At 34.3% G+C, this 14,272-nt stretch overlaps 1 protein-coding gene across 1 annotated transcript; it reads left to right on the forward strand.

Annotated features, from left to right (window-relative positions):
* The first annotated feature begins 11,445 nt into the window (after window positions 1-11,445).
* LOC125260483 (L-rhamnose-binding lectin CSL2-like) lies at window positions 11,446-14,272 on the forward strand. Its single transcript, XM_048178869.1, is given in 9 exon segments — window positions 11,446-11,527; window positions 11,614-11,637; window positions 11,760-11,816; window positions 11,997-12,132; window positions 12,251-12,271; window positions 12,273-12,355; window positions 12,514-12,558; window positions 12,661-12,781; window positions 13,000-14,272. Coding segments are annotated over 9 exon segments (624 nt in total). The 5' UTR covers window positions 11,446-11,496; the 3' UTR covers window positions 13,106-14,272.

Below are 14,272 nucleotides of genomic sequence, written 5' to 3' on the forward strand. Positions count from 1 at the left end.
CGAAGAGCACACCCAGGTTCCTAACTGAGGACGAAGGTTTAATGGAGCACCCGTCAAGTGTTAGAGAGTATTCAAGGTTTTTTCGTGAGGAAGTTTTTGGTCCAAAGATTAGGATATCAGTTTTTTCTGAATTTAATAATAAGAAATTTCTTGTCATCCAGTTTTTAATGTCAGCTATGCATTCTGTTAGTTTTGTGAATTTGTAGGTTTCGTCAGGGCGCGAGGAAATATAGAGCTGAGTATCATCAGCGTAGCAGTGAAAACTAACACCATGCTTCCTAATTATCTCTCCTAAGGGCAGCATGTACAGAGTGAAAAGCAACGGTCCTAGTACTGAGCCTTGTGGTACTCCATATTGAACTTGTGATCGATACGACATCTCTTCATTAACTACTACAGACTGATAACGGTCAGATAAGTACGATTTGAACCATGCCAAAGCAATTCCACTAATGCCAATATAGTTTTCAAGTCTTTTTAAAAGAATGTTGTGATCGATAGTGTCAAAAGCAGCACTGAGATCTAATAACACTAATAGAGAAATACAGCCACGATCGGATGATAAGAGTAGATCGTTTGTAACTCTAACGAGAGCAGTCTCAGTACTATGGTATGGTCTAAATCCTGACTGGAAATCCTCACAGATTCCATTTCTTTCTAAAAAGGAGCACAGTTGTGTTGAAACTGCCTTTTCTAGTATCTTTGACAGAAAAGGTAGATTCGAGATTGGCCTGTAATTTACTAAATCTCTCGGATCTAGTTGAGGTTTTTTAATAAGAGGTTTAATAATAGCCTGCTTAAAGGTTTTTGGCACGTATCCTAGTGTTAAGGATGAATTAATTATATCAAGAAGTGGACCTACGACCTCTGGAAGCATTTCTTTCAGTAGTTTAGTCGGCATTGGGTCTAACATACATGTCGTTGATTTTGATGATTTGATAAGTTTAGATAATTCTTCCTCTCCTATAGCGGCGAATGATTCTAGTTTTACCTCAGGGACACTACAGTGCACTGTCTGAAGCGAAACTGTGGACGGTTGCATGTTTTTAATTTTCTCTCTAATATTATCAATCTTGCAAGTAAAGAAGTTCATAAAGTCATTACTGCTGTGCTCTATGGAAACGTCAGCAGTTGAATCTCTGTTTCTAGTTAATTTAGCCACTGTGTCAAATAAATACCTAGGATTATGTTTGTTTTCTATTAAGAGATTTGAAAAATAAGTAGATCTAGCATTTCTTATAGCCGTTCTGTACTCAATCATTTTTTCTTTCCACGAAAGGCGAAAAACTTCTAGTTTTGTTTTCTTCCAACTACGTTCAGTTTTTCTAACAGCTCGTTTTAGAGCCCGAGTGTGCTCATCATACCACGCCGTTGGATTAGTTTCCTTAATCTTCTTTAGACGTAAAGGAGCGACTGCATCTAATGTGCTGGAAAAGAGAGAGCCAATAGTTTCTGTTGCAGCATCGAGTTCTTCTAAGTTGTCAGGTATACTAAGGCGATGAAACTGCTCGGGGAGATTATTTATAAAGCAATCTTTAGTGGTAGACGTGATGGTTCTACAATATTTATGGCTGGGTGGTGGTTTTGTAGCCTTGGCTAATTGTATTATACACGAGACTAAATAATGATCTGATATATCATCGCTCTGCTGTAGAATTTCAACAGCATCAATATCAATTCCATGCGACAGTATTAGATCTAAGGTATGATTACGACAATGAGTGGGTCCTGACAACAGGGTTGTAAATTGAATGACAACTCAATTCACTTACTGCATGTGGATTCATAAAAAAAAAATGAGAATCAGTCAAATATACACTTAACATTACCATGTAAAAGTTGGGGATTAGTAAGATGTATTTGAAACAACAGCTGAATGAGCTCACCGCCATGACTGTGGGCAATCTCACCTCCGTTTGTAGGCCTACATGGGAATCGGTTGTCCCGCTGGCTGTATGACACTATGGCGAAGGAGTGGGCGTCCTGGCTGCCTGAGGAAGCCCTGAAGACGATACGGTAAAGTAGTGATGGAAAGACTACAACCTACTTATGTCAACCTGAACCCAGGTCATTGAACCGTGTTGTATTTTTTTAGTTGCACTCTTTCAGGAAGACAATGTGTTGAGAAAATATAAAAATGGCCATTGAGTTCTATAGGGTTTAATACCGCGCCAACATCACAGACTGATTTATTTAGCACTCTCATTTGACTTCTTTTTTTTTTTTTTGATAGCATTTGATTCGTCCTCAACATCATCAAACTGTTTGATTTTTGTTCTCGTTTTACTGTTTGCTATTTATCTGACTTGCTGTGGACATTGTTGGCATTAACAGCTGTAAGGTGTTTGCTCAAGATGGGGTTTAAAAGTCAGTTCTCCTAAAGATGTGTAAAAGAAAAGCATTATAGGTTGAAAATAGAACAGGTAGTGACCTCACAACCAAATCATGTGGTGTTAGTGTTAGTGCCTCATAAAAACCCACAATTGTTTGAGTATCTTGAGTGAATTGTGGTCGGTTACCTTTTTGTGTGTGTCTTATCACTTCCTGAATCGACCTACACTATGCACACTGGAGCCTGTTCAAGGCCAATTGTATTACAATGTTGTATTAGTTTGTTGATTCAACACCATCATTACACACTATTTGTTTTAACTGGTAAAGAATTTGTGTTCTGAGGAGATTCTGTGATTGTCACACTTGCTGAATATGATTTTGCAATAGTGAGATTTTATGAATGTTGAAATCATGGATTATCTGACGGTCTTAATAAATTAAATATTTTGCAATGGGGTTTGTTTATAGGTTTAAATTATGTCAAAATCATTCAAAAGTTTGTGGTGAGCAAGTTTTGTTTTTGTTTTTGTAAAGAAATTAATACTTATATTTAGCAAGGATGAATTGAATTCATCAAAAGGGACAAAAATATGTTACACAATATTTCTATTCAAATAAATACTCTTATTTTGAACTTTCTATTTATCAAAGAATCCTTAAATGTTTAAATTTCCACAAAAAAATCATTGATGATAATAAACTTGAGCATCAAATCAGTATATTTAAATGATTTCTGAAGGATCATGTGACACTAAAGACTGGAGTAATGATGCTGAAAATTCAGCTATGCATGACAGGAATAAATTACTTTTCAAAATGTATTAAAAATGAAAGTTGTTTTGTGAAATTATAACATTACTCTTTTTATTGTATCTTTGATCAAATACATACATCCCTGCTGTCTCAGGTTTGACCTCCCATTCTGAAACGGAAAACCCAGAGTTTCTCTAATTTCACGGTTAACATACTCAGTTTTCACTTAAGCTATGTTCAAAATTTGAAGTTATCACAAAAATTTAAGTTCCTATAACATTTTGTTTAATCTCTTCCACTCAAATGCATATTTTTGTATTTCCGCCTGAATTTGACATACCCAAGTTTAAATGTTCACCCTACACACATACAGTGGAAGAAATGTAAAATGGTTGGTGTCATTGTACAGACAACTTCTTAAAATAACATAATCAGCTTTTAATACTTGCAAAATAATGTTGTATGTGTTTAAAAGATTATATATATATATATATAAAAATCAAAATTTATATATATATAAGGCACTTTTTGTGTGTTTATTTTTAAATTCCGTCTTTGAAAGTCTGTAATTTAGGTTCTGCTTGCTCTATTGACCAGCAGTTTTTGATTCCACTAGGTAGCAGAATACACCAGAAAAAAAAAAAAAAAAAAATTGACTGTCATATTCTAAATATAAAATATTTAAAAATAACTGCAGGGATTATTTTTTAGCGTCTATGAGTGTCCTTTGCTAAAAAACAGATTTTTCAAACTACTTTACCCCCAAATTTTTTGCTATATAATTTAGCACTTCTCTTAATAATTGATTGTTTTTTTACACTTTTATTTTGCACCAGTTTTATTTATATAGACACAAGACTCTATATCTTATCAAATGTAGTCATTACAGTTTAGAACATTGTCCAAATCCACCACATATATATTATTTCACTGCTGTGCATAACTTGGATATGTGGTCTTGTGCATCACCTGCATCTGACCTGTTTCCTGTTGATGTGAGCCTGTCTGTGCCAGGGTCTGCTGGTGGTCCATTTCACAATCTGAAGTGAAGAAACCAGTGTTTATGCCCATACTTAGTTGTTTTATTTGTAATAATATACATTTCACAACATCAAAATGCAGATTTACTACAACTGCGTAATTTTATTTGAGTTTGCATGATTAGGTTTGTTGCGCACGCAGCGTTGCAAATGCAAGACGCACTTTCTATATGTTTTGTCAAATAACAGCTTATTTGCTTTATTTTCCCACTTCTAAATAATAATTATATCAAGAAAAATGTATTAGCCTTGTAAATGTAGAAATATAAGAGCTTACCAGTCACACGCAGTCTCTCCCTCGACAAACGGAACCTTTAGTGTCTGTTCTCCGTTTCCATAAGAGCGCTGTGGCAAATGGCCCACCACGAGCCGGTGCGGGATAAGAGGTTAAAGGATTAGTTCACTTTAAAATGAAAATTACCCCAAGATTTACTCACCCTCAAGCCATCCTAAGTGTATATGACTTTCTTCTTTCTGATGATATTAACAATTAATAAAAAAATAAATATCTGAAAGATATTTAATAATTAATAAATATCCTGACGCATCAAAGCTATATAATGGCAGTGAAAGGGACCAACGAGTATGAAGCTCAAGAAAGTGCTTCCATCTGCAAAACGTACTCCACACGGCTCCGGGGGGTTTATAAAGGCCTTTCGAAGAGAAGCGATGTGTTTGTGTAAGAAAAATATCCAAGTTTAACAAGTTATAAAGTAAAATATCTAGCTTTTTCCAGACCACCTTCCGTATTCCACTGTACAAGGAAAGTGTAACGCCTCTCACAGTTCTAGTGGAAGCTTTTTATTGCTTCGCTTCAGAAGGCCTTTATTAACCCCCGGAGCCGTGTGGAGTACATTTATGATGGATTCAATTCACTTTCTTGAGCTTCAAACTTGTTCAAACTCTACATTGATTTAATGTAGAGTAACTGCTAGCTTAGCTCACAACATTTTACTAGTAGATTTCCCAATGCTGGACATCTTAGCTGTTGTGGCACGATGTGGTAAACACAGTGTATGGAGCCGGTGTGTTTCACCACGGTGTGTTATGCCCCTGCAATCATCATTTGTTGGCTGTAGATAACAAAAGAGGAAATTAGAGATACAGTTCATAATCTATTAAATGTTGAAACCATAATGATCACAGCAATAATGTTGTTTTAACAAAATAAAACTGGCAGCTGTGGTTACCAGAATAATTATTTTAAATATATAAATAAATAAAAATGGTAAAAACACTAACAACTTTACAAAACAATAATGACAACCACTCTAATAACAGAGATGATAAGAAAGCCACATGAAGAATCAAAGCTCATCTCAAGTAACTTTTCCACAGGCAAATACTAATATACAGTATAGAAGGTGCACACAGTGTCATGCACACAAATACAAACATCACCATCATGGTAACACACATGACACTAAAATAATGCAATAGACATTCGTTTAACAACGTAAGATAACAAAAAACCCAAATGTACATAACTGATAAGAAAAACAATAACAAAGAACATATTTATTTAAATGAAAAACATCAAATGTGAAGTGTCACACAGTAAACTCTAGGAATGTCCATTTACATTTTTATATTGTAATTTATAAGATGACTTGTTCTTTTAGAAACTTTAACAGCATTTTACAGTAAAATTACATAAAATGTCCCATTAGATCTGTTACAGTTTTTCACTGTACATAGCAAGGGAATTTAGGTTTATAGCATTTGTACCCCCGGTTTCACAGATGAGGCTTAAGTTTAGCCCCAGACTAAAATGCATGTTTGAGCTGCTTTAACTGAAAGCAACTTGTACTGATATATCTTAAAATATGCCAGTGCCATTTTTTGTCTCAAGATTCACACCAGTAATGTTTTTTTTTTTCTTCTAGTGTACGTTTATAAAAGATACTTAATTGAACTAAGGCCTAATCCTGGTTTAGGCTAAGCCCTCTCTGTGAAAGTCTTTTACTGTTACAATTACAATCATTTTTTTTACAGTGCCTGAAAGGTTGCAGCCAGGTTCTTTGAGTCGTGTCATTAGTAAGTTGATGAATGTTAAAATATGATATACCATTTATGTGTATGTGAAATTTTAAGCTTGATCTTGAATTTTACGCTTGGCATCTTTCAGTGAAACTGGGTGTGAGCTTACACATTCATGCTTTGACCGCAGATGTTTCTTCATCTATAGCAGTTCATTTCAGGCAAACTTCTAGATTTTAACAGAAGATATTTCTTAAGTAATCCAAATTTTATATCTAACCGTTTTGCATTAACCCTCTATGGTACGGTGTTGCCTCCAGGAACATGGTCTATTTTAGTTTGTTTTTAATAAAATAAGGCACCAATTGATTGATCAAACATATCTTTGGACAAAATAACTAAAATACTAATCAATAAAAGTGCAAAAAAGTCACATGTCACATGGCTCCATATTTTCTCCAATGAAAAGTGTTTTTTCCCACTTGTTTGTATCCATTTAATCAACCACAAAAAATAGGAGTTACCTTCACTGGCAAGTAAAGAAGTATTTTCAAGAACTTTACATTATATATCATCAAATGTTTTAGAAAATAACAAAAAACTGTGTTGCCTCAAGGCAACATTGTACCAATGGAATCGCATAAGGCCATACAATAGGTTTGAATATAAATGTATTATATTTGTAAGGAAAAGAGAATTCTAAATATATTTGCATTTTCACATGATTTTGTAATGCACTTATAAGAATAGTAATTCACAGACTATATTTGCATATATTATGATCTGCACATTTTCTATAGCACTTCAAAAAGGTATAAAACACAGGTAACACAGGCAGTTGATGAGGTCTATGATGAGGGGTCATACTGTGATGAGGAAGATGAAATCATAATGACAATCCGCCAGGGAGAGAGTGAGGGTGAGAGAGAAGATGGAGATGAGGATGAAGATGAATATGATAACTTGATATAATAACATGGTTTGGTAATACTGTACTTGTGTTCCACTAATGTTGCCTGAGGACAACAGCTGGATATAAAATGTTACTTTTTATTAAATATGAAACTTTTAATACATTAAAAACTGGATACATTTGTTTGTTCAAGTGTCTAAGAAATTTATGTTTTCAATAAATATATTTCTTTTTTCTACATGAAAATGCCAAGTGTTTCAATTTTTCCATTATGGTACAATGTTGCCTCGAGGCAACAAACCTATAAAAATAAATAAATTAAAAATTGATTTTGTTAAAGTGTCCAATTTTAAGCAGGAAAAACAGGAAAAACAACGCAAATAATTATTTCCTCATTGATATCATATTACATACCAAATGTTTTTTATTTGTCTTTTTGTGCAGAACACTTGCAAATTATCACACAGGTACTCATTGTTTCTTCATATTACGTGTATCTACAGCCACATGTAAAAATGTAGGAATGGCACTGCATTAGATTTGAACTTAATTTATTTTATTAGATTAATTTATTTTAAAGAAATGTAGCACTTTTCAAGCTAAACATATCATGAAAACCTAAATAAAATAAAAAATTACTAGTATAGACAGATGAAATGTCATGTCATATCATTGGTCAAATGGCATCAGTGTGTGTAAATTTTATATTTTAGATTATTATTTGGATTTGAAATAAAATGTGGTAGAAATTTAGTGATGATGAACAAAATGCCTTTTGAAGAAAGTGTAATGAAAGTGCTTAGTTTTTGCTTAATTCCTGCTAATATGCTTATAGTAGGTTATTTTGCATTCTAACCATGTTGAAATCATAGGCGGAGTTTGGATAAAACAAATAAAATGTGAATTATAAATTATATCATTTAACTTAAAGGGGAATGCTGAACGACTGAAATGCCCAGGGATGCAAGCAACTCAACTTTTTAAGAAATTTCACTGTTTTTAATGTAAATTATGGTTTAATTTACATTTTATTCACATAACTCATAACTGAATGTGACGAGACAAGAAACGTTTTGCGTTTTCGATATACAGAATCAGATATCAGTAAGAATGTGTACATATATTTTAATACAAAATATTATTTGCAAATAGTTTAAATTGATTACTTAACAACTGCAGTAGAACTTATTTTATCCTTTATGTGAAACTCAAAAAATCTAGTTTTTCACTCAGAGACCTCAATGAAAACTATAAAAAATCTTAATCTCAAGCATAAACTGTCCTAATGCAGAGCATGAGCTGCATCAGTTGGTCAGGAAACAACTTTTGTAGAAGGAGGATCGACAAAATAGCCTGAAAGAGCATTGTTTTCTTTAGCATTTCTTTTGATTTTCTCGTTTCGTTTCTATTTTCTTCAAAGATGCTGGGTGTAGGCTAAATAAGTAAATAACTGCTAGCTTATACTTTCTTCTGAAAGCAGGCAACAACAAATGCAAATTTCATTTCTGAAAACAAAAGTGTGTTAATAAAGAAGAAGCATTCTAATAAGAAGTTTTTATTAAGTTTAATTGATTTGTTGAGGCTGTTTTTATTATCATGCCAAAACAGTAAATAAATGTCTAAAATATGAACATATGCAGATAAATAGTCAGAAATGCTCTATACTGAAGAATAAGGTATCTTGGGTCATAAAACACTTCACATGTTTATGACTAACCAAAGATCACAAAACTATCTAGATAAAAATGCCCAGCATGTAAATAATTCTTACATATATACCTGTAAAGATTATATAATCAATAAGTCACGACAACACATATTTTCCATTACTTTAAGTCATCAAAATAAGTTATACAAGATTTATTTTGATTTTTTTAAGTCAGTTTAGTTGAAGTTACTTGTACAGCCATGCAATTTGATTATAATTTATTCCTTAAAGGTGCTAAAGAGGATGTTTTGTTTTATACATTTTTGCAATATTACTTGAAACTGTCTTTACTAACTGACAAAAGACTATTTATTAGGTGCACTGAAAGGAATAATATTAATATACATCATCTGTGCACGAGGTAGGGCCTTAAAAACATCAGCCGATCGTTTACGCGATCATCGCCCTCTGAGCGCTCCAGTAACTTTCCATACTCCACAGGCGCCGCATGCAATGTTTTTGTCAGGAGACAGGAGTAACAACTGCAGATTATGAGTTACCTGCGGTGAGTCCGACATAATGAATCCACTAACACGACACAGCGAATGCCGGTGGTAAACACTCGTGTTCCAATACGAGTGTTTACGAGTTTTGGGAGGCGTTCCTTCGAAGGAGGGGAGTTGTTCTTACGCATGCGCTCATTTCAAAAACTCAGTAACAGTCTTTGGTTTCTCAGTCGACGAAAAGATCCTCTTTAGCACCTTTAAGACTTATTTTTTAACGTTTGTGCCTTTATTATGACAGAACAGTAATTTGACAGGAAGCAAAGTTGGGAGAGAGTGAGATGGGGACGGTCCACATCCACAAAAGTCCACAAGCCAGGACTCGAACTCGGGACGCCTGAAGTGCAACTGCGCTAGCCTCATAGACTGTTTAAGGCTAGCCTATATGTCGGTACGCTGCCTCCAAGGCTATTGGCGCCGATCAATTTGATCATACTCTTTACCTATTGAATGCATGGCAACTGATTGTTTTTTACAGATAATCGAGTTTCAATCTAAATTAGTTTTTGGGTATTGTAATATTAGTATCCTTGGACTTTGACCCCATCTATGTCTACTCTGCTGATATTTTCAGAAAATGAAAAATCACATTCATCATTTTCACAAACCTAAGGGGAAACATAGGGGGACTTTGACAGAACAATCCCACAATGCGTATGCGCATGGATAGTTATAGTGTGATTATTGAAACGGGAAAAGAGAATTCAATTCAATTCACATTTATTTGTATGGCGCTTTTCACAATACATATTGTTTCAAAGCTGCTTTACAGAAAATGCATGGCAACATTACAATTTAGAGTAATCTGTTATCAGTGGTGACTGTGTCCAAATTATGTAATTTCAGAAGTGTACATAGGCTATACAAATAACACAGTTAGCTAACAATGTATTAATTTAAGGTAGAAACAATGAGCTCATGGAAGTAATGAATATTACCTTAGTCTCATATTACCTCTATTACCAAATCTGCATTCTTTCATCTATGTCATATTGCCCAACTCCGTCCCTTCATCAGTACCAAAGACGCTGAAACTGTCATCCATGCATTTGTCTCATCATGCCTTGATTACTGTAATGCCCTTTTCATTGGTCTACCTGCCTGCTCCATTTCCAGATTACAATGCATTTAAAACTCTGCTGCTAGAATACTCACCCATACCAAGCGATCTGCTCACATCACCCCAATTTTGTATGATCTCCACTGGCTTCCAGTTGCCTACCGTATTAAATTCAAAATTCTCCTGCTCACTTTGAAATCTTTGCATGGCTTGGCTCCCCCTTATCTTTGTCATATGCTCGTCCACTACACTCCGACTCGCTCACTACGTTCCTCTGCCTCTGGCCTTCTCGTTGTCCCTCGGCATCGCCTCTCTTCAATGGGGGGTATATCATTCAGTACTATCGCACCCAAACTCTGGAATTCTCTCCCCCGCTCAATCTGTTGTGTTAATAATATCTCTGAATTTAAATCATTGCTCAAAACTCACCTGTTTTCTGAATGTTATACCTCTTGATTTGATTAATTGATTGCTCTGCATTATTACTAATATTTCTCTGAATGTTATGTTATGTCTCTTAAGTCCCGTTTTGTATTTTTGTACTTGACTCTATTTTTCTGTATACTTCCTTGTCCATTATTGTTTCTCATTATTGTCTTGTATTATCTCTTCCTTGTTAATTATACACTGTAAAACGTCCTTGAGCTCTGGAAAGGCGCTATTTAAATAAAACGTATTATTAACACTTTGTTGGACTATAAGCAAACACGGTTACAGGAAAGCTCTGGGAGGGTAAATTTACAGAATCAGGCAATCCCACAACAGGAAAAAGTTTACCAGAGAAATATTCTGAAGGTGACTGCGCTGCACGTGATCAAAACAAAGCAATAAAATAGGATAGGCCTACTCCGAATCATAAAACATTTGCAAAATACAATCAACCAAGTTAACAATAAACAATTGGCCTGCATGTCACCATATCCTAATGTGGTTATATGAGGATTTATAAGCCTTTGAGATTAGAATTTTTTATATATAATGGTGTTGTAACGGAATTCAGTGCTTCAATATTGTAGCAAATCACTGGGCCATACAAATTACTGGAGTTTGCCGGGAAAAATGGGAGTGTTGACAGGTACGCCCATTTCTGAATTTGTTATCTACAGTAAACAGATGATGGTGGGTCTGTGTTTGTTATAAATACCGTGTGCACGTGTGTCTCCTTAAGAGAATTCTAGTGTTTTCCTTCTGTTCACACATTCAACATGCTGGTGCAAAAGCTAAGCTGGATCACTGGTAAGTTCTGATTTAGAACCAATTCAACTGGCATGATTTCAAATTTTCACTTTTTCAGTTGGTTTATGTTTGATTTTGATTTTCAGTGTTGCTGTTTCTGTATCAACATGGTAAGTCAGTTGACTAATGTATAATGCATAGTCTCATTAAATAAAAAGACATTTACATTACATTATTTAATTTCGTGTAATTTTATATCATCTCACCTAAACAGCATGTTTCTTCTCTGCAGGTGCAGAAGCAAAAAGAACACTGACCTGTGAAGGAGGATCTGCATACCTCAGATGTGGTGAGTAATTCAGTCATTTTTAAGTTAGTTTTGGCCTTTTATGTCCAAATTGAACAGTATGAGAGAGACAGAAAACAAAAAAGTAGAAGAAGAACAGGAGGGGACATTGAGCCTTAAGTATGCTTACACTTTACCACAATTCTTATTTATTTGTTTTTTTGTTTTCTTTATATATGTCAGATTTGGGATTCATAAAGGTCCTTAAAGCCAATTATGGGAGAACTGATCGCACAACATGCGCTAGTGGAAGACCAGCTAATCAGATCTCAAATACACACTGCTTCCAAGGAACATCCCTCCATACAATGTCCACCCTGTAAGATTAACAGATAGTGTTTACAATTTCATTTTATGCAAAATTTTACAAGAGATTTTTTTTCTATACTATATTAAAGCAGTTCTTAAGTACTTGTCATTGTCTGTCCATGAATCAGGTGTGATGGAAGTAAGTTCTGTTCCTGCAGTGAATTCCGTTTTCTCTGATCCTTGTCATGGGACTCATAAATACCTGGATGTGTCTTATCTCTGTACCCATGCAAGTAAGCCAGATGTTTTATACATCCAATTTCCATCCTAGATTTTGAAGTTGATTATTAATCATAAAATTCTTTATTGTTTTATTTTCTTTACATATCTAGAACTGGTAGTTACTGTTAATATTACTGACATGTTCCCATTTCCCCCAAACTAATTTTAGAAAGAAGTGTAACCTGTGAAAATACCCAAAGTACCATTTTCTGTGGTAAGATTTATCTTTTCTTTCTGTAAGTTCTTTTTGAGATCATAGCATTAAAAAGTGGCGCACATTACCGTTTTGAAATCTGCTGTTTTTGTGTTTCAAAAGAAACTGGTGTTATTTCTGTTCATCATGCCAATTATGGACGGCGGGATCTTGTAACCTGCCCCCATAAATTAGCAACCACACCACACTGTTACTCTCCTCAGACTGGCAGCCTGCGTTCCAGGTACAGATACACTTCATCTAGAGTCACTTAAGGCATCAGATCACATAGACACACATAAACATTCAGTCTTCAGCTGAAACAATATGCAAAATATTCATAAGGGACAATTAGGGGTGGATCATTATTTGATTATGTGAGAGAAGAATGATACACAAGGCAGGCTACGTATGTTAATGATGATAAATAATATTTTCGGTTTTGTTTTTTTATCTTATAAGGTGCAATGGGAGGACGTCTTGTCAACTAAATGCTTCGAATTCTGTCTACTCTGATCCATGTCGGGGTGTCTATAAGTATTTGGAAGTGACGTACAGCTGTATATAATACTGTGATTATCCTGCCACATGAATGTATTTTATATGTTTTGAGTGTGTTTTTAATGAATATGGTCTCTATTATAGATGTTAGATGCCGCTAATATTGTTTTTGGTTTATTCATTCATTCCTCAGTGAGACAAAACAAAACAATAAATTGAAATATGGGGTTCATCTTAAAATTAAAAAATGATAATGAACATTTAATTTCATAACTTACAAATTCATTTGGAAAGCTTTATTGATCAGGTGTCAACAAATGAGAATAATGGGAGGTAAATGTTTCAAAAAGTAGAAAATCTGTCCCCTCCCCCTTTTGTATATGTATAGTATCATTTCTTTAATTTTTCTTTTGATTTTGAGGTGACTTTTATGGGATTCTCTCATAAATCTGTTAGATCCTTTTCTCTACATAAATTTGTTAACTATAATGTTGTCGAAGTGAAAAAACATTAGAGAAAGAAATGAAAATGCACCATATATTCTGACTGCAGAACCACAATAATGGAGAACAATCAAGATTGTGAAGAAAAATTATCTGCTGAGAAGCAACTCAAATTCTTGTAGAAGAATCTAAAGCAAGTTGTCTATGTTTGTATGTTATGTAAACTTTCACTCTAAATGATAGACTTTCTAATCATGTAATATGCATACATTCATGTTTCCTGTCTTGTGTTGGATTTTATGTTGTAGTTTTTGCCTCTTGAGAATCTGTGCCAGTTTGTAGTCCTTTTGTAGTTTCTTTTCTGATTGGTTCCTCTTGATTGTCTCCCCAGGTGCATGTGCCCTGTTAACTGTCTGCACTCAAAAAAAAAAAAAAAAAAAGATTTTTGATGCTGTTCACTTTATTTAAACCATTTATTTTGATTCAACACCATTGTATCAGGTTCCTGGTTTAAATGTGATTGATTCATGTTAAATTGACTTGAAACAATTACTCTTTGACTTAACTTGATGTTTTCATATTGGAATATGTTTCAATCAAGTAACCCAACCAGCCAACCAGGAGTTAATCAAACAGGACTTTTACTTCCCATCATGCTTTGCAAAGGGGCTGAACTGAGAGAGTGTTGAAATAAAGTGTTATTTTAAGCAATTTTTTTGCAAGATGAGAAAATGGAGTGTCTTTTTTTTAAAGTTTCTGTTATATTAATGGTTTTGCGGGTTACCATTATG

This window comes from Megalobrama amblycephala, linkage group LG2 (genome assembly GCF_018812025.1).
Source record: "Megalobrama amblycephala isolate DHTTF-2021 linkage group LG2, ASM1881202v1, whole genome shotgun sequence".
NCBI lineage: Eukaryota > Metazoa > Chordata > Actinopteri > Cypriniformes > Xenocyprididae > Megalobrama > Megalobrama amblycephala.